Genomic DNA, 26,365 nt, shown 5'->3' with positions numbered 1-26,365 from the left:
CCTGTGATTTCATTGTTTTAAGAATGATGAAACCCACCCCCCTTCTTGACTATTACAGGTTTGATACCTTCTCTACAACTTTTCTTCTCAACTGCCTAGAAGTTTGACACATTGAGTTACACAGAGCCATACAGCTACTGTGTAGTCACTGAGCTATACTTACTCTCAACACAAAACATAAACAAGGGACATTTTTTCTGTGAGGTGCAGGGGGAGAACGGGCAAGTCCTAACAAAAGAAGGGACCATGAAAACATCGGGAGCCCTTGAAAAAAGTTTGGAATTCTGATGAAGTAGACATGAGAATGGAATGCCACATCCTAGGAATAGCAAAGTAGTCCAGTTGGGCTAAAATGTGTGAGGAAAACTATCCTGCTTTCAGGAATACAGAAAGACATCTTATTCAATGTCCTATAAAAATCAAGATATACCAGAATGAGAAAATGGTCAGTTTAATAGGCTTTATTCTCACTAAACCCATACTGACTCCTAGTGATGAGGTCTATTTCTTCTAAAAGCTCACAAATCCATTCTATGATTTTGCAAGGCACAAAGAACAAGCCTACCAGTCTAGTTTCCAGAATCCATCTATTTCCCCTTTTCCATGGGTTTAAATTTTGATATTTGGTGCCTAACTGGAAATTCTGTACTGCTACCTTGTATTACAGCAAACATTTCCAATTTGTGTTAAATTCCAATGTTGAATGATGTCTTAATGAATAAGTTTGAAGCTGGAGTTTAGCTCAGCTGAATCTAATACTTAAGTATATTTGGCTATTCAGATGCTCTGAATGAGACTTGTAGCAATACAGAACCAAGTTTGCAGTACAGGAGCTTCAAATGGGAATACATGGCTAACAAATGCCTTTAAATGTGAAATTCATCTTCTGTTTAAAAATAATGAAGTGACTATTTTATATAATATCACTGACTACTCAGATCAGTTTACAGATTAATTCAATAATATAAGTTAAAATGCTCTAAATAAAAAGTATTATCTAAAAAAAGTAGCAATTAAAATGAAATATGAAGAATAATGGTAGCATTTTCAAGAGTTGTTAAAAAAAAAAATCCACCCAAAAAACCCTGTTGGCAGCCTGGTGAGGTACTTCTGGAACTAGGCTGGTCTTTGGAAGATAGACTTAACAGTCCATTACAGGGACCTATATAACATATCACCTTTCCCAGTCGGAAGGACCTAGAAGTGCTTGTTGGTATGACTTCCAAAAACCTAGTCATGTCAATGGAGTCATCAGAATAAGATTTAAGCCAGGCACTATTTCTACTTAGTCAAGTGGTATGGAGAATTCAAATTAACCACTGTTGCTCTTCAGTATCATAACAGTGTCTGAGAAATCGACTCTCAACACAAATCTACAATCAGGAAACCTTAATCTGGGAGCAACAAGTTTTCTCATTTTTTAAAATTATCACATTTTTGCATAAAAAATTTATTTGGCAACTGCTATTTCTACTCGACTATTGTGATTTTTCTTGAATAGATGACTAAGCATGGGTGAATAGGTGAAAATTTAGCAGCAGCATAATGGTACTATTGATTTCTCTAAAATAGGGGCCAAGCACCGAGATGATTATTTCAAATAAGTCTACATTGTGAATAATCTAGACTAAAGAATTTGGAGGTTATATGATCACATTGAAGTCAAGGTTATAATTTTCCATCAGTGGAAAAGTTTCTTAAAAGCAGTGTGCTACCTTAGCCATATGGAATAATTCTATTGTGAATAATATATGCTTAATAAAATGAACTGATATACTAATTACATGACATTATTTGTACATTTTATTTTATAATGGCTATGATACTATGAACTTATCCTATAAGAGTATAATATTTCTCTATTATATCATGGCACAGCTATAAAGTTAAATTACTTTAACAGGGAAGTATGCTCTAAAAAAAAGCATAAACTTAATTCTAGGGATAAATATACTAAAAAGAACTATACCAATATGTTTTATCTGAGTTTGATTCCAAAGAAGCAATATCTACATATAAGTACCTCCTACCTTTTTTGCAGAAGCAGAGCTTACAGAGCTAGAACACTATATATATATCAAATGCTAGACATGATGAATGTGTTTTTTAGTTTTGCTGAACTGCTTTATTTCTCCCTATTTTATTTCTTATCCTAAAGTAAGGCTTTATTATGGGAGAATGAGAGAGTGTTATTTGGAAATTATGGTATTGTAAAAACAAAAGCTATTAAAAAAATTTAAACCATGCAATACAAATGCATAAAATCACTTTTCCAAATTAAAAAGTTCAAAGACTAAGTAATTTTAGTGACCAGAATTCTTAAATTTTTCTCTTTAAAGGAGAAATTGAACTGGCGTATAATATTTATTTCATTTTTAAAACGAATCAGTGATAATTTTCAATTGGATACATTGGAGAAAAAAACTGTAAAAATAACGACTTTCTCAAAGATCCCATATTAACAACTTTCAATAACTTACTACATCTTCGACAAGGTTGTTCCCTGGTAAAATATCCACCTGAATGGATACAGTGTCCACGATGCTCTTCCGCCTGGAAAGTCGATCTTCATCTAGAAAAAAATTGCAGATTTTTTTCCCCATCACAAACAAAATTCAATTTTCACTTCTAATTTTTGTTTTTGATATTAAGATAAAAGGATAATAATAATGACATTCTCTACCTGAGAAGATATAAAAATGAAAATTTATTTTAAAGGTGATAAAGCTACAAGCTTTGTACTTCATCATCCCCCTCTTCTCTAATATTTAATGTTCTTCCTCCACACTGGTTTATTACCCTATCTGCAAAGGTATCTCTTATCTATCTACAAAACAGATTTCATTATTTTTCCCCTTAAACCCATACCTGTTCTTTATTAGGCCTGAGGTCAGGGATTATTTTAACTTTTTCTACTTCCAGTGCTTAAGTGAATAAAATATAATAAGTACTCAATAAATATTTGTTGATTAATGTTGAAATAAATCCTCCATTGCCTCTCATGTTGCTAACATCCTAGTTTTTAAATTTTTTTTCATGAGTCAGACTTCTTGAAGGAATAGTTTAAGCATTATGGCTACATCCATTTTCTTCACATTTGCTGTTTATTTTAATAAATTATATGTTGATTTTTTTTACTTCTATCACTCTTCTAAATCTGTCTTTTGAAAGTTACAACTTTAATACTTTTTAAATTCTATGATTCTTTTCATAATGGCAGCATAAAAAGTGATGACCACTATTGTCAGACCTAGAATTATCCTTCTTTGGACCTAAGAGTTGGAAAGGATTTTAAAGGCCCAGCTCATACAAGAACAAACTATTCCTCCAGGAAACAGAATTAAGTGATGATTTTTGGGCACAGAAGAGATGATCTGTCTTTAAACAATTCCTATTGTCTCCTCTATGGAAGTCACATCATCTTTTTGCCTAGAATTAGGAGAATTAATACATATTTAAGTTAAGAGGGGAAGAGATACTACTCTGAACAAAAAAGTTAAAAAAAAAAACCTAGAGAATACTTAAAATCTCCCTTCTAAGGCTGTGTTCTAATATATATATACAAGTATGCCCATAGCCATTTCATTTTACAATCTAAGTGCTCCTTGTGGAAAGGAACCATGATTTTTATTGTTTTCTTTTTTCCTCTTCTTTGTTTCTTTAGGGGGCACATGTGTCTTGACTACTGGTTAACTGTTGATAGGTATTAAAGTGCAGATGCATTTGGAAGATAGAGTAATCTTACTCTCAGAGTAAAGTACATGTAATGAGGAAAAAGCTAAGGCTGGAAAAACAGGTGATGCCAGACTGAGTTCTTAATGTCTGGCAAAAGGAATCACCAGAACCCAACAAATGAAAAGGAATGACCCAATTTGATTATGCATGAGACTAGTTTACCAGCCTTCTGAGGATACATAAATAAAGGAAGGAACCAAAGGTGGGAAATTTGTTATTAGAAGGTTAGCATGACTCTTCAGGCAGATGAGATAGAGAGAGTTTCTTATAGTATGGGGGTAGTGGAAACTGATAGGAAGTCACAGATTTGTAGGATTCCTTCCTTTTCAGTTCCACAATGACTACTCTAATTCATACTCCTAAAACTTCATGCTAGGACTACTTCAATTGTATCATAGTCCCTCCATTTCCATGTTCTTCCTTAAATTTGTCATGTACATTTTCATTCCATACACGTTCCTAGAGTACCACTTTGAACAAATAACTCTCCAACTCAAAAATTACTGCTACCTTCCTATAATCTTATTAATAAAGTGTATCTTTCCAGCTTTAACTCCCAACACTCCATGTGAACCATATTTCCCACCCAAATTAGTCTACTGTCCATTTCAAGTACTTTTGTAATTTGACAGCTATATATATATATATATACACATGTATATATATATATATATATATATATATATATATGTATTTCTACCTAAAATGCACCCTCATCTCTGTCAAGTGAAATTCTATATATCCTTCAAAGACTAGCACAAAAATAATCTTTATAAAGTATTTATCGATTATCCCAGACAGAAGTGATTTCCTCTACTTGAGAAATCTTATGGCAGAGTTTTTTATTCATATGCTACTTTTCCTGTGTTACTCCCCCTCCCATTTGTCCTTATCTTCTCACCTAGATTGCAAGTTCTTTATATATATACATACTGACTCCCCCGAAAGACTGTAAATTCCTTGATGGCAAAGGCTATTTCATTTTATCTAAATTTACAGCATCTAGCACACTGCCTGACATATACATACATATGTGTGTGAACCCCAAATACTGGATAAATCTCTGTCCAAGGCTTTTTAAAAATTCTATAACTTGTTTATAGTCTCTATTTGTGGCTTTTATTTAATAAGGTTCGTAAGAATCAAGATTTGTCAGTAAGTAGTGTAGTATTATTTATAATACATCCTACTAAAAGGAATTTCTAAATCAGTAAGAAAGAAGTGGATGGACTTTGTTCACAACTTCTCCTTCAACCCAAAACCAAAAATACATAATCCTAGCAAAATCTAATTTCAGATCTGAGGTAACAATTTGAAGAAAGAATAGAAATAGACAGACCTCTAAGTTTTTTCAGCAAACTAATCAATATAAATTAAAAGAGGGTTAAAAAAAAAAGCCAAAGAACATCAGGAAAAAATAATAAGAAAGGGACAAAAAGAATTATAAAACTGAATGGGAACCTATGCCATTTTATTCTTAAGCCCTTATTCAATTCCCAAAGGAAAAGAAAAAATGCTTTTAAGATATAGTTTATGATCAACACTTTTGGTACTGCAGCTGGTAACTATTATAATCTATTAACCAGGCTTAAAGTGAAGAAAGGCCAAGAATAAATATAAAGGGCCAATCTAATAATGCCATAAAAGTAAACAGACTCCCCCAAATAAATACTTTTCTACCGACAGTGTCCAACAGACGACATTATATTAGTAAGTTTGATCCTGCTCCTATTTTTCAAAATTCATTAAAATATAATAATCTAATAAACTCCTGTTATTCTTTACCAAATTATAAAGAATTCAGATGGCATTAATCAGAAGTTCCATGGGCTCTGAATCTTACGTATTTAAAAGAAAGTTATTTCCCCAAGATCCTTTACATCACTACTTCACGTTCAACAAGACCATCTTCCATTTCACGAATACCCCTTTTATCTTTTCATTTCTCACTGTAGTATAAAGATACTCCTTCATGTTTACTTTTTTCTTCAAAAATATATTCCTATGACCTAGTAGTCATAGGAATATATTTAGTAGTATTTAGTAGAAATTATATTTAGGGACCTAGAACTCAAAGCTATTAACAGTACTTTGCTGCCACCTTGTGTACCTATGCATACTGAACATTATACATAAAGTATGAATATGTATGTCACACACTATATATACAAATCTATTTTTAAAATCTTTATATATCAACGTAACTATAAAAGTTACTTTAGCTAATGACTAAATTTGTAAATGAACTAAGAAGAAAACTAGCTTAACAGTGGATAAAATCCGTGGACAAAATTTTTGATTAAGAGTATAAAATATAGAGCTAATTAGAAAGCTAAATTATATACGCAGTATTTCTTCAGTACAACTACATAAAACAATTATTCAAATGCATACAAAAATCCTAAGATTTATAATTTAATATAAAGACTACTGATCTGAACACTAAATCTTACTTCTACAGAAGAAAATAAATTATAGCCAAAATAGAAAAGGACTAGGTAGAAAAGCCTATCTAAAAAAAACAACTATCCCTCAAAAGTCCACAAAGATATCTATAAAGGTGCCAAACACAAGTAAGCAAGAATTCCCTGAAGAAAAAAGTTACAATTTACTACCTAAGTGGCCCGAAGGGGATCACTAAATCTTCAATTTATTTTAAGCATTAGTTGTGTGTGTGTGTGCACGTGTGCATGCATACATACAAACCACTGAGTAATTCAATAGTAGCAAAGCATAAGGAAACAGAAAAATTCTTATGTACTCATATCTGCTAATATTTTCAGAAGCTAAATGACAAACTATTGAAAAAACTGATCTTTTTTTAAAAAGAGAAATGCAACAACAATTGAAATAACACATATTTATAAGTATAAAAATGAAACAAAGAGGAATGAACAAAAAAGAAAAAATCAACTATGGCTACAGGGAAGGTTAAGAATAACCACTAAGATTACAACTATACAGAACAGTCTTATGTTCCAGTTCTAAAAGTCTTCTAAAAGCATACCTATTTTAAGCTAAATATATACTTTCCTACAGGGCAACAAGGGAAAATGGAGGCAAAATTGACACTAGGATTTACCTTTGTGCTTGTGCCTGTGTTTATGAGATTTTCTGCCTGAAGGAAACAAAGCTAAATACAAAAATTTCATAAGAATGGAAAAAAACTTCTATCAAGTTTATTAGTCAAAGAAATAGATGTTTGCATTAAACATTTTGTCCAACTTTCCAAAATGAAATAAAAAACAGATTTCAAGGTGAAGAAAATATTTATTTTAATCTCATGTAACTCTAGGCAAGAGATGCTATAGTAAATATACTACAGAGATTTCTAAAAATCATCATAAAAAGTATAGTGAGTAGTACCATGTGGTATCTTTTAAAAAAATTTAGCATATCTTAAGGGGTCAAATATTTAAAAGGAAAAAAGTATACTCTATAAGATACCCCAACAATCTTCCGAAGAAAGCTGAACCAATGCATATAAATATGTGTATACATAAATATATACATATATATGTATATATCTATGCATATACACAAAAATATGTATATATGTTTGTTATGTATATGCATATATATATACAAATACAGAATGAATTTGTACTCCCAAAATGAAAGAAAATGATGAATTCATACACTACCAGAAGATAGTATCTAATTATTCTCATCTTACCTGTTACTTGTGGCACATACGGTACTGACAGTCTTTCCACACTATATCCACTGCCCCCTAATGACTCAGCAATCTTGTTAGTCAAGAAATACAAATTTTTTTCATTTTTCTCTAGAGATTTTGGAAGTCTGTGAAAGTAAACAGTTGGTTCTTATTTGTTGATATTTTATATTTAAAGGCAGGTAGCATGAAATGAAAATATAAAGGCAAAGAATTTAAAAGTTAATATTAAGCCCATTGATAATTTCACAACTATATCCTAGTGAAAGAAGAGCAGAGATAGTGCAGTCAATAATAGGAGGCTATGTAAAAGAACTTGCAACATTTTAAAATATTTTTCAAAGTATGTTCAAAAAAACATGCTGGTTGATTTTGTTATAATGACTGACTGCTATTTAAAAAAAATAAAAAACCTGGGTTTTTTGATCTTTGAATGAGTCCAATATATAAACATTAAGTTAATAATGATCACTGAGATTAATTTCAATTTTTCTTAGCAATCAAAAATCCAAATGGGAAATAAAAAGAGAGACTTTTAAATTTAATAGGATCATTGCTTAAAGTTAGAAGGCAACTTAGAATTCATTTAGTCTAATCCCCCTCATTTTACCTAAGAGGAACTGAAAGCCCAGAGGAAATAAATGACTTCCTCAAGGTCACAAAGAATTAAGTAGCAGAGTCAGGACTCCCAACTCATGTCCTCTGCCTCCAAATCCACAAGCATGAAAATTGACATCACATAACTGCTTCTGTTAATAATGGATTTGGCCAAATCTCTCATTGACATGGGAGAATGAAAGGGAATAGAATATATCATTAGTTTACTCAAAAGAGAAAGCTAGTGGCGCAGTGGAGAGAGGACTAGCCTTGGAGTCAGGAGGACCTAAATTTGAATCTGGCCTTAGACACCTGACACTTACTAGCTGTGTGATCTTGGCAAGTCATTTAACCCTAATTGTCTCACAACCAGGGCCATCTCCAGTTATCCTGATTCATAGCTGACCACTGGACCCAGTGACTCTGGAGCAAAAAATAAGTCTAGAACATGGCACAGCAAACCCTTCACTCAAATCCAATTTGTGTGCATGTGCATCACCTCCCTGATGTCATAGTCTACTTTGAGAATGAAGGACAAACATGTTTATTGTTCATTATTGTAATTCAGTTAACAGTACAATAATGAGTGTTATTTGTTATGAAACATCATGATAAAGACCCTAATTTCTCTAAAATAAACCTATTTCAAATGTTCTTACATACAAGTTAACCCCGAGGTTATGATCACAAGTTAAAAATCAATTAATCAACAAATGTTTTAATTATGTTCCTATGATTAGTCAGGCATTATACTGGGAAAACAAAAAAATAAAATAAAAAACAAAATCCCAACTTGTAAGAAGAAATTTACAAAATTTGTCTCAAGGTAAGTGTTTCTTTGTCTTTAAAATTGCCTCCACTTACATGTGGTTTTTACATTTGCAAATTCAAGACTGAAAATAACCATTAGTTCAGAGAAAGAAATTAGTTAACAGGAATTATATGAAGACAAAGAAAATTACAGATAATTAGTATAAAACATTATAGGGACTAATCATTTCTTAAAATTCTAGTAATTCTTGTACTATAGAAAAAGTTCAACATACATGCATATGTCTTTGAAAATATGTTCTGGTAAAAAATAGACTGCTTCCATAGTTCTTGCTTCAATAACCTGAAAAATATTTTTAAAAAGCAACACTTAAAGGGCATTAACATTTACTTCTTTTTTACAAAATTATTTTAAAATGTCTAAAGTAAAATGTCTCAGTAAATAGTGCAAATCAATATATGCATTATATTCTATATACAGAATTCAGCCCACTTCTATCACCTTGATTTTAAACTCAATTCAAAAATTTTATGATAGTTAACTAAAAATATTAATGAAAAAATAATTTTTACTGCAAAAGTACTGATTAATCCCTTAAATTAGGTTAAAATAAAAAAGCAACTAGTAAAAATATAAAAATCATTTATTCTACCAGACATTAATGAGACTAACTATACAATTTATGTAATGATTCCTCATCAATATTGTGTAGCCCTTTTGTATATTGAATTATATTTTTTAATTTCAAAGATAAAAAGTTATGTTTGAAAGTTTAGTAATATGCTTTTAAACATTACAGATTTTTTAAATATTACAGATCACCAAGTAATTATTCTAAGCTAAAGTTGGCTAAATGTTCTTAAATATCCTTAAATAATGCTACACTAAGGGGCAGCTAGGTTGGGCACTGGCCCTGGAGTCAGAAGTACCTGAGTTCAAATCCAGCCTCAGACACTTAATTACCTAGCTGTGTGGCCTTGGGCAAGTCACTTAACCCCATTGGCTTGCAAAAAAAACTAAAAAAAATAATGCTACACTTAGTTTAACTAAGTTAACAATTAGCATATTCACCTAGCAGAACAGGTTTCCATTAAAAGTAAGTTTTAAAAATAAAAGCCACAATATAACAAAATTGAAGATTTATGCTTGACCTGAATTCGTAATGAAAATAATTCAATGAAAATTTTAAGTATTCATATTAAAACTACATATATATCAAAGGAAAAGACAAAGGATAAGCATTGTTAGAAATAATGTACATTAAAGATATAATGAACAACACTGATGATTACATTACCTTTTATATGAATTATTACAATTAATCTGATATTCCTAAAGCAAAAAAATGGACATATTAAACTAAAAGAAGGCATTCTATAAAAAAGTAAAATGAATTTTTGGATACCTTACCTTGCTCACATGTTGGTAAAAAGCGGGAACTGCTATCATCTGACTTAGAAAGTTGAGGTAAGCTGCAACTAATGCCATGACAGCACAGCGATGGAACATGGGTAAATTATCCTCATTAATGATGGCATTATCCTTTAATGAGAAAAAATATTAGTAGTTCAAATAATAATGCTGCTTTAGCATTTTTTCTGAAAAAATATGCATTAAAATTCTGCAACAAGTACAAAAATCTTCTAGGATAATGTATATTTTAAAAAGAGATAAAATCAAATAAAAATTCTCAAGTATAAATTGATGATTACTAAAAGAATTCCTAAGTCTTTTTAATTAAAGTGCATACATATTTCTGTACTGATAAGCTATGATCAGCATTAAATCATAATCTATTCTTAGGGAAAAGGAAATAGTATCTCAAAGATCTTGTTGTCTAAAAAATTCAACTGAGAACAATTAGTTACCTGTAAAGCAATGGCTACTCGTATAAGATCAATTACCACTTCTTCATTGGCCAGCTCAATAGTTATAAGAGCAAGAGATGTATAGAGCAATTCAAAGTTTTTCTGATTATTGTCTTCTTCCTTACAGCCCAAATAAATGTGCCGGTATAACAGCTGACCATTCTGAAAAAACATCAGAAAAAAAATCTTTTATTTTAAACAAATTCATAATTGAAATTGGCGTGACAAAATGATAAGAGTGGAAGTGAAGGATCATATTGATTCAATTCAATAACTTCTAAAAGAATCTGTGGTTTTTGGAATTAAAGCATTTGATTTCAAATTCAAAATTCCTACCTGGCTGGTTGATTCTTGTCCTTTGTTATCAAAGAAGACAAAAGTGAGTGAGATCACTATGTTAGAGACAAATTATAGTGTGTCTGACTGTGAATGATCAGACCAATTCGAGCTCGGAATTTTCTACCACAGGTTGGGCACAAATAATCCATGTGAACGGCTGGGGTGGGTACTCTAAACTTATGAGTGTCATGTTTCCTTTGAACTGCTTCAATTTTGCCTTTCTCAAAGAGTGCAGCACCCTCACTGACTAGGGCATGCCATGCAGGTTGGTCCTGTGCCAGTGTGTCCCATGCTGTACAATCAATTCTAAAGTTTGTCAATGAGACTGTTGGGGGTGTCTTGGTATCACTTCTTCTGACCCCCTTGTGAGTTCTCCATAAAATATTTAAAATTTTTTTTTATTTATTTAAGGCAATGGGGTTAAATGACTTGCCCAAGGTCACATAGCTAGACAATTATTACGTGTCTGATGTCACATTTGAACACAGGTCCTCCTGATTCCAGGGCCGGTGCTCTATACACTGCATCATCTAGCTGCCCCCTTATAAAATAGTTTTTTTGGCAAGTGTATGTCTGGCATTCTAATAACATAGCCAGCCCATCATAGTTGCACTCTCTGTAGTAATGTTGGACTGCTAGGCAGTTTAGCTCAAGAAAGGACCTCAGCTTTTGGTAACTTCTCCTGCCAGGTGAGCTTTAGAATCTTCCTAAAACAATTTAAATGGAAGTGAGTCAGTTTCCTGATAATGGTGCTGGTAGACTGTCCAGGTTTCACAGTAGCAATGAGGTCAGCACAATGCCTTTTTAGATCTTCAGTTCTGCCATCAGTCTAATATCTCTTCTTTCCCACACTTTCTTTCAGAGCCTCCCAGAGCTACCTCTGGCAATGCAAATATTAACTTCATTATCAATGTGTACCTCCCTGGAAAGAACACTGCCAAGGTAAGTGAATTTGTCCCAGGATTCAGAACTTCTTTTGCTGGAATTGATGGTTCCACATATGGATGGTATGGTGTTGGCTGATGGGGCACCTGTGTCTTCTTGGTGTTAATGTGAGACCAAAATTAGCACAAGCAGCAGAGAATCAATCCATACTTTGTTGCATCTCAGCTTCAGAGGCTGCATTGAGGGCACAGTCATCTGCAAACAGAAGATCCTACAACCAACACTCCCTCCATTTTGGTTTTAGTTTGTAGACTTTTCAAGTTGAAGAATTTGCCATCAGTGAGGTAGCTGACCTTGGGGCCATGTTCATCCTCAGTAAAGGTGTTTGATAACATGGCTGAAAACATCATGCTAGAAAATAAGGGAGCAAGGACACATCCTTGTTTTATTCCACTGGTGACTGGGAAATCTTGAGGGCATTGTCCACTATCCAGAAACCGGGCATGCATTATGAGACTGAGGTACAAAATTGATGAACTTCTCCGAGCAACCAAATTTTGACAAAATTTTCCATAAATCCTCATGACTGACATAATCAAAGGCCTTGGTCAGATCTACAAATGTATACAGACTTCATTCTGTTCTTGGAATGTTTCTTGGAGTGTCAGGCAGCAAACACCTTACTGACTGTTCCTCGACCCTTTCGGAAGCTACAATGGCTCTCAGGAAGATGACCATCTCCAAGGTTGAAGGATCAACCTATGGAGAAGGACTCTGACAAGAATCTTACCAGCAATGACTAAAAGAGAAATATCCCTGTGATTGTCGCAGGACAAGCTATTCCCTTTACCTTGAATTCTTGGGGGAATAATCTCTTCATGCCATATAAACTGGAAAATTTCAGTCAGTTTTTGGATGGGCAATGCACCTCCCTCCTTTGCTACCTATTAACTATGTGAATGGACTAAATTATTTAATCTTTCTGAATCTCAGTTTTCTGATTTATAAAATGGGAAAATAATTTTGACTAGAGTAGGGATTCCAAATTTTTTTTTCATACTATATAGTAAATTTCTGGAAGTCTGCTAAAACCTTAATGTCAGGGGCAGCTAGGTGTTGAAATGGATAGAGCACCTGCCCTGGAGTCAGGAGGACCTAAGATCAAATCTGGGCTCAGACACTTAATACTTAACTAAGTTGGTGACCTTGGGCAAGTCACTTAATCTCACTGCTTTGCAAAAATCATAACAAAAATAAAACCAAAAAACCCTTAATGACCACTTCTCAGGACAAAGTTTTTAAAGGGATAACAAAAATACAAAAGAAATTAATCATATAAAAAAATCAAATTAATTTTTAGAAAGTGAATGCTCTCTTCTCTGAGGTACCACCTTGCACTTCTCAGACTGGCCAATATGACTAGAAAGGACAATGATCAATGCTTGAAGGGATGTGGGAAATCTGGAACACTAATACATTGTTGATGGAGCTGTGAACTCATCTAATCTTTCTGGAAAGCAATTTGGAATCACGCCCAAAGGGCAAAAAAAAGTGCATACATTTTGATCCAGGGTTATACCCTGAAGAGATTATGAAAAAGGGTAAAACCATCACTTGTACAAAAATATTCATAGCAGCCTTCTTTGTGGTGGCAAAGAATTGGAAATTAAGTGAATGTCCTTCAATTAGGGAATGTTATTGTTCTATTAGAAATCAGGAGGGATGGGAATTCAGGGAAGCCTGGAAGGATTTGCATGAACTGATGCTAAGCAAGATGAGCAGAACCAGAAAAACATTGTATACCCTAACACCAACTTGGGGGTGATGAGCAACCTCGATGGACTTGCTCATTTCATCAGTGCAACAATCAGGCATAATTCTGGAGTATTTGTGATGGAGAATATCATCTAGAACCAGAGAAAGAATTGTGGAGTTTGAACAAAGACCAAAGACTGTTAACTTTAATTAAAAAAAAAAAATTACCCTATTATAAAATTTTTCTATCTTTTATCCTTTCTTTTTCTTCTTTCTTCCTTTCACTTTCTAAAATTATAATCAATATATACCATGGAAATTATAATCAATGTATACCATGGAAATAACATAAAGACTAACAGACTACCTTCTGTAGGGGGTGGGGGGAGGGAAGTGAGATGGGGGGGACTGTAAAATTCAAAATAAATAAAAAATATCCTTGGTAAAACAAAAAATAGAATGCAGGGGGAAGCAAAAGGGAAAAAACAAAATATTGAGAGAATAAATTCAGGATACATATTTTTTAAAAAAGTGAATGCTCTCCAGAAGAACTACTGATCTTTCCAGCTATAAATATTATGAAACAAAAACAAAAATCCCCAAAACATCTGTGGAAGCTGCTGTTCTTTGCAATCTAATGATAGGAAGCCTAGGGATATAAAATCCTGCCCAACTGCAGCTTCTAATCTAACAAGGAAGTTAAAATATATACCTAAAGAACAATCATGCATATCAGAAATTAAGTGCAGAGGTTGTGTTTCAGGTATAACTCAGTGGCAGAATAAATAGAGAACTTGATCTGAAATCAGGAAGACTCTCAAGTTCAAATGTGGCCTTCTGAGGCTACATTTAGTAGGTGAATGATCCTGGGCAAGTCACTTCCTTTGCTTCAATGTTCTTATCTATGAAAACAGAATAAAAATAATACCTACCTTTTTCAGAATTGTTATGAAGAGCACATTAAAAAAACATTTGTAAAGTCCTGAGTACAGTGACTGACACATAATAAGTGATATATAAATGCTAGTTATCATTACATCTTTAATTCTGAAAAAAGAAAGATGGTTTGATGATAAAATTCTATTTTAAACATTAAAACTAATCAAAACACTACTACACATCTCCACTTAGTAATTTCAAGAATATTTGAAAAGAAATTATGATTGAAAATGAGCACTACTGTTACTTGATAAACATGAATTAAATGACATTGAAGTATAGCGATAAAATTAATGATTTTCACTTTCTAAAATTTTAATAAACATCAAAGACATGTTTGTTCACCCAAGAAAACTGGTTTCACTTTCACTGTGTATTTTATGAGTCCCAAAAGTCACTGCACACCACTGAATTTATAAGTCATTAGTGAAGTTTCTGAGTTCATAGAGGAAGCACTAGGGTCATTAAACTTAACAGGTGAAACAATACTGATTTCTAACTGTATAACCCCGAAGGCGCATAACTACCTCAGGATTTGGAAATGAAGGGAAGTAGTAGATACTATCTTCAGTATGAAACCTTAAGACTAAGGTCTGATGATAGCTTTTTAATTTAAGTCAAGGAAAGGCCCTGGTCTCAAAATTTATGGATTATTAAAATGGAAATAAATCACATGGTGACGGTACAAATAGATTATGTTACCAACAAAACAATTTAACTTGCTAAAAAAAGAAAAAAAAGTAATGGCTTTAAAAGTATAAGGAATAATTGAAAGCTGAATGCAAAGGTCTCTTTCTTACAACAGTAAGGAAATTGGTTGGTTGATTATTATCCTTTGTACTCAAAGAGATCCAAAATTATATAACCATATTGAGATTAATGTACAATGTATCCAAGTATAGTTGATCAGATCATATGAACTGAGAAGGCTCTTTTTAGAGGTCAGATACAAATAGTCTATATGAACATATGAAATGAAAATGTCTCTAAACTTGTGCCTCTCACATTTCTTTTAAGCTACTGCAATTCTACTATGATCACAGAGTACAATTCCTTCTTTAATGTGGGCATATTATCCTGGATGACCCTTTGCCAGTGTCTTCCATGCCTCTTAACTGATACCAAAGTTCTTTAGAGAGATCTTGAAAATCTCCTTTTATCATTTTTATGACCTCCATGAAAATAGTTGGAATTCAAAAACATGATGATCAGCCCATCTGAGTTAATCTCTGGAGTACAGATTGAATGTTTGGTAGTTCATCTCAAAAAAGGACCTCAGAATCTAGTGCAAATACCAGGTGAATTTTCAGAATCTTCCCAAGACAACTCAAATGGAAATGATTCTGTTTTCTGACCTGGCACTGGTAAACTGTCCAGTTTCACCGGTATACAACAAGAAGATAAGCACAATGGTTGTGTAGACCTTCAATTTGTTAGGCAGCCTAATGTCTTCTTTCCCATACTTTCCTTCAGAGCCTCCTAAACACTGACATAATTCTGGCAATATATGTGTCAATCTTATTATCTATGTGGACATCCCTGGAAATACACAGTCAAGGTAAATGAACCTATCCACAACATTAAAAATTTCTTCATCTGCTGTAACTGATGGTTCGAGGTATTCACAGAGTATGCTGGCTGATGGAAAACATTTTCTTGGTGTTAATTGTCAGGTCAAAATTAGCACAAGTGGAAGAAAACTGAATAATATTCTTGCATCTGAACCTAAGAGGCTGCACAATCATCTGAAGTCTCCTTCCACTTTAGTCTTGATATTCAGTCTTTTCAAATTAATTAATTTACCATCAGTGTGGTAACTGACCCTGATGCTAGTTTTCATCTTTGTTGAAGGCGTCTGACAAAAATGTTTAATACATCATGTTAAAAAGCATGGGTGCAAGGACAAAGCCCTGCTTCACTTGACTGAGATTGGGAAAGTACAAGAGCATGGTTCATTATCCAGAATCAATATAAGCATACCATCATGGAACTGGTAGACAACAGTGAAGAACTTCTCTGGGCAACTAAATTTTGACATGATCTTCCACAAGCACTTGTGACTGACAGAACCAACAGAGCCTTCATCAGATCAACAAATATTTAATACAGAACTGTTCTCCTCCCGTTATTTTTCCAGGAGTTATTGGGAAGCAAACACAATACTGACCATCTCCCAGGAAGATTCACTTGCAAGAACTGATACATCTTTCTTTTTTTTTTATTTTTTGCCAGGCAACGGGGCTAAGTAACTTGCCCAAGGTCACATTGGTAAGTAATTACTAAGTGTCTGAGGCCAAATTTGAACTAAGGTCCTTCCAATTCCAGGGTTGGTGCTCTATCGACTGTGCCACCTAGCTGCCCCCCAAAAATTGATAATTCATGGGCATTTCCTTAGCCATGAACTGACCACTAATTCAAATGCTAAAATCTGACCTTCATTTTATTTTAACACCATGAACAGTCAGTGAGAAGGCATTCCTCCTAGAAATTCCTGGGTCTCTAAAAAGCTTGAAACAGCTCTCTTGAAGTCCTTAGTCTATTAAGGCACCCAGTTATCTTAATTTAAAGTTACGTCAGTAAAAGATTTTTTTAACTTCTTCAAATAGAGGAGGTATTTTATATGACAAGGAAAAGTAATATTCAGAAGGCTGCTCCTGGAGTCTCAAACTAATCCCAGTGGAGATACCTCATAATCACTGTCTTACAACTGTTTGTTTGAGAATCTGTGTCTCATGAATTTTCCTTGGTTATATTTAAGAATTTCTTTTGTAGGGGCCACTAGGTGGTGCGGTGGATAGAGCATTAACTCTGGAGTCAGGAGGATCTGAGTTCAAATCAGAACTCAGACATTTGATATTTACCAGTTGTGTGACCTTGGCTAAGTCACTTAACCCTCTTATCTTGCAAAAATCAAAAGAATTTCTTTTCCAAAAGCTAAAATTAGCAAAAATAATGTACCAAAAGAACTATTTTAGAGGAACTCAAAGAAGCACAGGCTAAGGGAGAACCCCCAATTAAGCCAGGAATGACTTAAAAAAGCACTTAGGTTTTGTAATATCTGATTAAAACAGGAAAAAAAAAACATTTAATTGAATTGTTTTGGCCTCAGTTCAGTACCTTTGATCATCTTAAGATAAAAGACTTAAGGCTAATCAGAGCAGAAAACAACCTGAGGCAACTAGATTATTACTATCTGCTAGGCAAACTAAGTGATCCTTTAAGAAAATTTAAAGGCCTCTGAAGACATCTAGTTGATACCACCCCCCCTTCTCTTTCTCTGACCTACCCAACTTTATCTTCTCTTTATCCCTTCCTACTCCTCTCTAGATTTTTCACCCTGTCTTACTTAACCCCTTCCTCTCCAGTTCCCTTGTCCCCTACTGCACCTTTATTCTCATCTTCAATTCACTACAATGTCTTGACAGTTTCTTCCTGTTTTTATATACTTCCCTGACCCAGTGCAACCTCTTTCAGCTACCTCTTCTAAAGTTCCTGAACTTTCTCCATAAGCTGCAGTTATTCCTCCCTTTTCTATACTTTCTGTATCCATGGAGAGCTTGGGTTCTCCCAAAGAAAGGGGAAAACCTGCAAACATTCCCATCTCTTCAAAAAATGTAAGTTATGCTCATAAGGGCAATGTAGTTCTTCTTAGACAACATAAGCTTCTGATTTCTGAACTTAGAGAAGGGATATCCCTTATTTTGATGAGTATTGAGCTGCCATGATCACCCAGCTTCGGATCATCTTTATGGGTTACAATGCTTTATAGGGAAATATTATAGATTTAAAGAATACAGTATCTTTCATGTCATTTTTTTCAATCAGGAAGAGCTTCAGTTTTTGGATGGTAAACAAATGGAATTAACAAGTAAAAAAATCTTGTACACTATGCCAAAATAAGGTCAAAATAAGTACAGGATTTAGACATAAAGGGTGACACCATAGATAATATTATAGACCAAGAAATACTCCATCTATCAGATCTATGGAAAGGGACAAATTTATGACCAAACAAGAAATAGTATAAGAGTACATTATAAATTGCAAAATGGCTAATTTTGACTATATTAAATTAAAAAGGCTTTGCACTAACAAAAACAATGCTGTCAAAATCAGAAGTAAAGAAGAAAGCTGGGAAATAATTTTCACAACTAGGAGTTCTGATAAAGGTCACATTTTCTAAAATATATAGAGAACTGCATCAAGTTTAATAAGGTTACAAGTCATTCCCCAATTGATAAAATCAAACAGGAGCTTGGGCATATTTTTAGGAGAGAGTGGAAGATAGAAAGTCTTGTTGTACTATGGTCCACAAGATCATGTAGGGTCAGACATGATTCACAATAACAACCATAAATGTTTTCTAACTGACTGAACACATTCCATCTCCCCCAACCTAATGTAAAATTAATTTTTGATACATATGTAAGACTTCACATTTATTCTTATAAATTTAATATTCTTAAATTGGGTTCACCAATGTAGCCTGTAGAGTTTTCTTTGTCTTGGCATATGTGTTACAAAACCAATCCAGCTTTCAGACAACTGCAAATTTTATAAGATTTCACCTATACTTTCAATTAAGTTACTAATAAAGTGATATACAATGAAGCATATACAAAAGGGACACTCCAATACAGAACTCTTTACAAAGTAACATCGATTATGGAAAAAAAAATTTTGCTAGAAAATCAAATAAGGGAAGTGTTTATGACCAAACAAAAGTAAAACAGGTAATTTTGATTATATGAAATCAAAAAGATTTTGCAGAAACAAAACCAATGCATCAAAAATTAGAAGAAAATGAGAAAAGAGGAAAAAATTGAAACAAAGGTCTCATTTCTCAAATTTATAAGGATAAATGTTTCATTTCTGAAATAAATAGAAAATTGAGCCAAATTTAGAAAAATAAGTGTCATTCCCCAACAGATAGATGATCAAAAACAGACAATTTTCGGGAGAAATCAAATCTATCAATTTTCAAATGAAAAATATCTAAATCAGAAAATTCCAATTAAAACAACTCTGAGAAACAACTTCACTGGCCACTATGATAGAAAAGGAAAATTGGAAATGCTAGAGGGGATGAAAAAAATGGAAAAATAGAGGTACTCTTCAATACAGCTGTGACATGTTCTAATCATTCTGGAGAACAATTTGGAACTATGTCCAAAGACATGTGTATATCTCTGATTTGGTAGTTATTATTGCTAAGTTGGCTAGTGGCTCAGTGGATAGAGAACTGGCTTTGAAGTCAGGAGGTTGGGAGTTCTAATTCAGACACCTGACACTTACTACCTGTGTGACCCTGGGCAAGTCACTTAACCCTGATTGCCTCACATCCTGGACTATCTCCAATCATCCTGATTCATATCTAGCCAATCAAGATGGTTCTGAAGGAGAAAATGAGGCTGGTGAGTTAGCGCAACATCTCCCTCACTCAAATCAAATTCATGTGCTTGGCATGGCATCTTCTCTGATGCCATGCAGGACAAAAATCATAATCATCATCATCACTTCTAAGATGGTACTCCAAAGAGATAAAATAAAATTGAAGAGGACTTATTTGTACACAATTATTTATAAGAGATATTTTTGTGGTGGCAAAGAACTGGAAATTGAAGAAATGCCCATCAATTGAGACAGTTGAACAAATTGTGGCATCTGACTGTGACTGGAATACCTATTGTGGTATAAAGCAGAATGGTTTTAGAAAAATTTGAGAAAACTTTCAAAAATTGATACAAGTGAAGTAAGCAGAACTTGGAGACTATTGTACACAGTACAAGCAATACTGTTAGGATAATCAACTGTGGAAGACTTAGCTACTCTGATCACTTCAGTGATCCATGACAATTGCAAAGTATTTATGATTAAAAAATGCTATATATCTTCAGAGAAATGATGAACTCTGTGGAGATTGAAGCATATTTTCCCCTTTACTGTTCATGCTTTTTTCCTCTACAATATGACTAATGTATTAATTGTATTAATACTAATTGTATTAAAAAAAACCCAAAATGACATGAACTTTAATATAATTAGACTTATAAAGTCTAGTCATACAACCAATTTCAAATCAATAGTCTACCTTAACTCCATCTTAACCATAAAAAAATAAGATTTTATTCAATGTTTTGCTAAAATTCTGGTAAATAATTTACAATATTCCCTTGACCTTCTAGTTTCAGAACCCTGTCAAAAATGTAGAAGAAAGATTTGACTTATTCTACTTGGCAAAACTCAGATTAGTGGATGGCTCAATTTCTGACACATAATAGATCCTTAATAAATGTTTGTTGATCAACTGACCAGCAGATGTAAAGAGGTAAATTTATGCTTCTCGTATATGGACAAATTGACAGGAATATTGATTTGGTGGAATGAGCTGTCTTGAAAATCAGTGCGTTATCCTCTTCAGTCAGTTTCTTTAAGCAAAGACTGCATGGACTGACTGCTTGTAGAAACCCAGTCCTTCTGACTTCTAGTCTAAACTGACTCAGAGGAGCAACAGCACAAAATAGGGATTATAATGAATGAATTAAAATGAATAGGTTATTTATCCAAAATAGAATTCAACTTTTCAAAGGAAATCCTGTTTACCGCCCCAAGGGTAAGGAGATTCCCAACAGCTTTAACTGCATTAAAAGAAATTCACAGAGGAGGGGGAGGTTTTATACCTCTGGATACTCTAAAAGTAATCACTCACCTATACATCTAATTCTCCTATTCAATTTTACATTCTTTTTACATATTAAATGCTAGCTGAACTGAATTTTTTTTTAGTGTTTAAGAAATGAGATCCTAGAAAGGAGAAAGCAAATTTCAGTCTCAGTTCACTCACAGGAAAGACTGATTCCTAGTTGCTATGTGTAGCCAAAAACAGATGATCAAATGATGAACCCCAGTACAGATAGCTGTAGAATATTAGGACTATGGAGGATCAAAGAGGAAAAGGAAAGAGAAATCAATAGAAGAACTCCATATAACCTTTATTTCTTCTTTATTGTTATAATAAAAAATAAAAAAATAATTAACCAAGGACAAGTAAAAGTATGAAGAAAGAAAAAAGGACAATAACTACATGTTAACCAAAACAAACAAAAAAAAACAACTCAAAAATGTTCGGTTTAGAGAAAACTGTAGAGAAATATTACTGTCTTTTGAAATAAAAAAGTTAAATACTTTGAATAACTGCAGTGAGCAGAACAAAGGGAATATAAAGAAGACTTTTAAAGCCATTACAGGTATCAAAAAAAAAGTTCAAAACACTTTGTGAGGTAGCATATTTCAGGTATTTAATGTTCAAACAGAAGAGAGATGACCAACAATCAATAATACCACAGATGAAATTCATATATATTGGGCAAAAGGTTGGACTAAATGACCTCTATACCACCTTTCAATAAAAAGATTTTGTTTTTATACTAATATAAACGGCCTGAAAGAGATATTAATGACTTGATGTATCATTCTATAATAAAAATTCTCACCTTTTTCATGAAACTTGCATCTTGCCTGGAAATTTTCTCCCTTTTTATCTTAAGATCACCTACATCTGGTATGATTCTATGGAAACAAGGAATACATATTTTAATGAAACACTATGACATATTTAACTATATCAAAATGTCAAGTGTGAGAAAACAGCTGTGAAAATCTATGAACTATTTAAACATTCTTACATCAATTTCCATTTCAATTAGGCCTGTGTTTGATAATAGCATTATTCTATAAGTCAATTTTCATGACAGGCACCACAAAAGTAGCATTAATTTAATCATAAGCCCATTATTAGTTACAACGTAAAACCAGCCTTTGTTAAAAGCAAAACTTAAGACTGTGATTATGTGTTTAAGCTACCAACTACTCAAAAGATGTTATTGCTGAAACATGAAATGCTTCTATCTCTAAGGCACTGTCATCCTAAAATGCATTAACAACTAGACAGGCAAGTTGCTGTAGTGAACAGAATTCTGGAGTCAAGAAGATTTCAGGTTCATATCTCAATTATGACAATTATCAGCAGTGACAGATGTCATTTAACTTATCGGGATCTCAGCTTCTACCTTTGCTAGAATGGTCATAATAGTGATAGTATCTACCTCTAGAGTATAGAAAAGTTCTAATATCAATTTATGTAAGGACCACTGCATAATTTAAAGCCATACCAACTTTCAATTATTATAAAGCCTATGAAAACCATTCATTATCTCAATTAAATGAAAGACAGGTTTTATTTTTTCAAACCTGAAAGGCCTATTAGGAAAGAATCTAGAACTTTTGTGTGTCATAAACCACTCTTTGAAAAAAGTCTATGGACTCCTTGGAATGTTTTTAAATGCACAAAATAAAATTATATATATATATAATGTATATAATCACAATGGAAACTAAAGATCAATGAAAATAAAGATGCAATTGTTTTCCATTCAAGTTTATCCCTGAAATCAACTAAAAGGGGTATCCATCAGATTTTGACTCCATCTAGATCCCAAAGTGGTCCTTATGGACTCCAGGTTAAAAATCTGTACTCAGAGTAATCTCTCCGATCTAATTATTTAATTTAAAATATTCTTTAAATTATTAAATAATATAGAAAATACATTAATTAAAGCAGTTTTAAATTGCTTTAATTTACCTGATTCCTCGAAGCTTTGCCCGATTGTCATGTCGATCAATTAGGTTATGTAATATTTCCAGAACTAACTGCCTCAGTTCACAGTCTTCCATGAGAGATGGTGACAGTAAAGGCTCAAGAAATGAGGTAGGTAGTGCAGATATAATGTTGTTAGCTTTGTATCCAGATGTTACCTAAGAATAATTAATATAAACATGTACCATCATTACAAATCTCATTTTCATAACCCTTTTTAAAATACCTAGTTACTCTTTCAAGGACCCATAACAATTAGAACCTTTTCTAAATAAAGGGACAAAATTAAAATGCACCAAATGAGAAAACATGGCTACCTGAAACTTAAAAAGGATTTTACTACAAACAAATTAGTACTGTCGTTCTAACACAATACAACTATGTTTTATAAAATATTTTTATAATATTTTTTAAAAAGTAAAAAGAGATGAGACTAAATAATGATAGTAACTGAAAACTGAGTTAAGAGGAACTCATCTCACTTTTATTTTATTTTATTTTTTATTTTTTGGATTTTTCAAGGCAATCAGGTTAAGTGGCTTGCCCAAGGCCACACAGCTAGGTAATTATTAAGTGTCCGAGACCGGATTTGAACCCAGGTACTCCTGACTCCAAGGCCAGTGCTTAATCCACTGCGCCACCTAGCCGCCCCTCTTTTATTTTAAAGTAAGTAGTTAAGAATTATATTGTGCCTGTTATGCTATATGTAAGTTCCTTTATTTTTATTTCAGTATATCTAATATATACTCTGACTGAAAACTCTGATTTTAAATATCAAAATTCTTAAAGGGCAGCCAGCAAAATTAATAGAAAAAGAGAGCGACTCTTATAAGAAGCAATTCTTTATGTTAAAATGGCATGGACCCAAAACACAAATTTAAATGGTCAATGAATTTTTCTTATGGTTGCAAAATTATATAAAATAAAAATTTAATTTTGCATACTTCTAAAAATTTAGATAAAACAGTACTGTGTTCAACATGGGAAAATACAAAGTCTAGGACTTGCCAATCTACTTTTCTGATTCTGTCCTAAAAATGTTTAAACAGTAAATTCACTGTTGGTGTATTCTTATGTCAATATCAACACTGTGCTAGTATTAAACTTTTTACTTTACATACCTTCATTCTGAAGTAAGAGGGGGAACTAGATGTCTACTCACAATACAGGGAAGCATCATTTTTATTAGTAGTATGACTACTAAATTAAAAAGGAAAAAGGATCTCCTTTCTAACTAGACAGTTGATTTTTTAATTCTTTGTCTATATGCTCACTTTGGTGAATTCATTAAATAATTATTTAATTTAAATTAAAAATTCAAATTTAAAAATTTAAGAAATTAGTTTTAAATTTTTATTTATCAAAGTGAATACACAGAAAATAAAGTGAGGAAACAGCATGACATAGTGGATTAACTACAAGACCAGAAATCAAGAAGACACATGTTCAAACTCCCTCTCTGACATTTATCCTGTGTTATGGACAACACATTTCATTTCTCGTATTCACAAAAATCTCTTTAAAATTACAGTCAATAACAAACTGAAGAGCAGAAGTAAATACCACAGTGGCAAGCAGATCCTTGATATATTGGTCTCACAAAAAAACTGTTAAAATTAAAAATACAAAAAAGCTCATTTGATTTATTTCCTTTCAGAACTGGCACAGTTCTTATGACTTATATTAAATTCATTCTTAAGGGTCAAAATGAATAATCAATACACTGGACTAAGAAGGCAAAAATCCTATAACTTTCCCCAACTTTACTCCTTAGTTCTATCCATTCTCTATCTTCAGGTACACTACTACTACTGATTATGGAAAAGAAGCTTTATATTGGCCAATGAAAAATGCAGCAGTCCTGAAGTCAAGACTTCTCAAATTTCTTCCACTGAAGAGTTTCATCTATATCAAAATTCTTTGGTCACTTTCTGAAGGCTTCTGAAAGAATCTAGTATTAAGTGTACATAAATATAAATATATGTGTGTGTGTGTGTGTGTGTGTGTGTGTGTGTGTGTGTAGAGAGAGAGAGTTAAAAAGAGCAAGAAGACAGACAAAATCTTCATTAAATTTAAAGGAATCAGATTAAGGATGTCTTTCAGATGAAGAATTAATGCAACAATGAATATTGGGGGTGAAAAATGATAAATATTTATTGAATTAAAAACATTTTCCTTTCATTGCAAAAATTTTTTTTACTACATTTGTTTTAAAATTATTTAAAGTAACATGCATATATTTCGAAATATTATTTTAAAAAATTGCCAATCCACTTCTCTAATTCTGACCTAAAAATGCTTAAACAGTAAATTCTTTGTTGGCATAGTCTTAAGTCAACATCAACATTGCCTTAGTATTAAATTTTTTAAATATAAGAGGGAAATTGTCATTCTGTGTTTTAATAAACTCTAAGTCAGAAACTCTAAGTTGTAATGCTGAATTGGCTACTTAGAGGCAATGTTTTTCCTGAGTTTTCACCAGAGGAGAATAAACAGAATGATATCTTAGCCTAAGGGACTCAAATTTAAAATTTTTATTTCTTTATCTGTAAACCAAAAGACTTGAATCAGATCTTTTAATACTTATTTTGAACTCTTAACATTCTATGATTCTATGGAGAAAACTACAAGACTTGTTCAAGTTCAATTTTTTTCCCTTAAATATCTTTTGACCAATTCCCTCCTATTCTCTGCATATGCCAAATGACTTACCATAAGTAAAGATCTCAGCAACATTATCTGAAGACTTCTGGTTCCCAATTCCCTAAAAATTGAAAGTACCATAATATTAAATTTAGTAATACAGATTTGCATTACTAATTATTAAACACATTATTAATGGTTTAAACTGGAAATATCTCATCTTTAAAAAAGAGACATTTGTATATATGCTCCTCTAGATCAAATATAATGGAAAGATTGCTGGCTCTGAAGTTAAAGGACAGAGCCTCAATGAATGGTTCTTCTACTTATCGCCATCATGACTTCAGGTAAGTAACCACCTCACTAGGCCTCACTTTCCTCAGCAATAAAATGATGTCTAGATGTCTCTTCCAGATTTAAATGTATAATCCCTATGATCCTAAATAGAATTTTCAATGTTCATGTATAAATAATTTAACCTATTTTGCATTAGAGTTCAA

At 32.8% G+C, this 26,365-nt stretch overlaps 1 protein-coding gene across 6 annotated transcripts in view; it reads right to left on the bottom strand.

Moving 5' to 3' along the window:
* EFR3A (EFR3 homolog A) overlaps nt 1-26,365 on the bottom strand; it is a 135,702-nt gene that overhangs the window by 18,773 nt on the left and 90,564 nt on the right. For 4 of the 6 annotated variants that reach the window (XM_074202398.1, XM_074202399.1, XM_074202395.1 and 1 more), the window contains exons 12-19: nt 25,935-25,986; nt 23,208-23,380; nt 22,060-22,135; nt 10,649-10,810; nt 10,191-10,322; nt 9,055-9,122; nt 7,412-7,539; nt 2,481-2,572 (exon numbers count right to left, since the gene is read on the bottom strand). In XM_074202398.1, the coding sequence (XP_074058499.1) occupies nt 2,481-2,572; nt 7,412-7,539; nt 9,055-9,122; nt 10,191-10,322; nt 10,649-10,810; nt 22,060-22,135; nt 23,208-23,380; nt 25,935-25,986 (883 nt within the window). The remainder of the gene's footprint in view (nt 1-2,480; nt 2,573-7,411; nt 7,540-9,054; nt 9,123-10,190; nt 10,323-10,648; nt 10,811-22,059; nt 22,136-23,207; nt 23,381-25,934; nt 25,987-26,365) is intronic. The other 2 variants (XM_074202397.1, XM_074202400.1) reach the window with 1 other exon arrangement.

The sequence above is a fragment of the Macrotis lagotis genome, chromosome X, assembly GCF_037893015.1.
Source record: "Macrotis lagotis isolate mMagLag1 chromosome X, bilby.v1.9.chrom.fasta, whole genome shotgun sequence".
Lineage (NCBI taxonomy): Eukaryota > Metazoa > Chordata > Mammalia > Peramelemorphia > Peramelidae > Macrotis > Macrotis lagotis.
The sequence above is the reverse complement of the archived record's forward strand: the minus strand, read 5'-3'. Positions and strand labels throughout refer to the sequence as shown.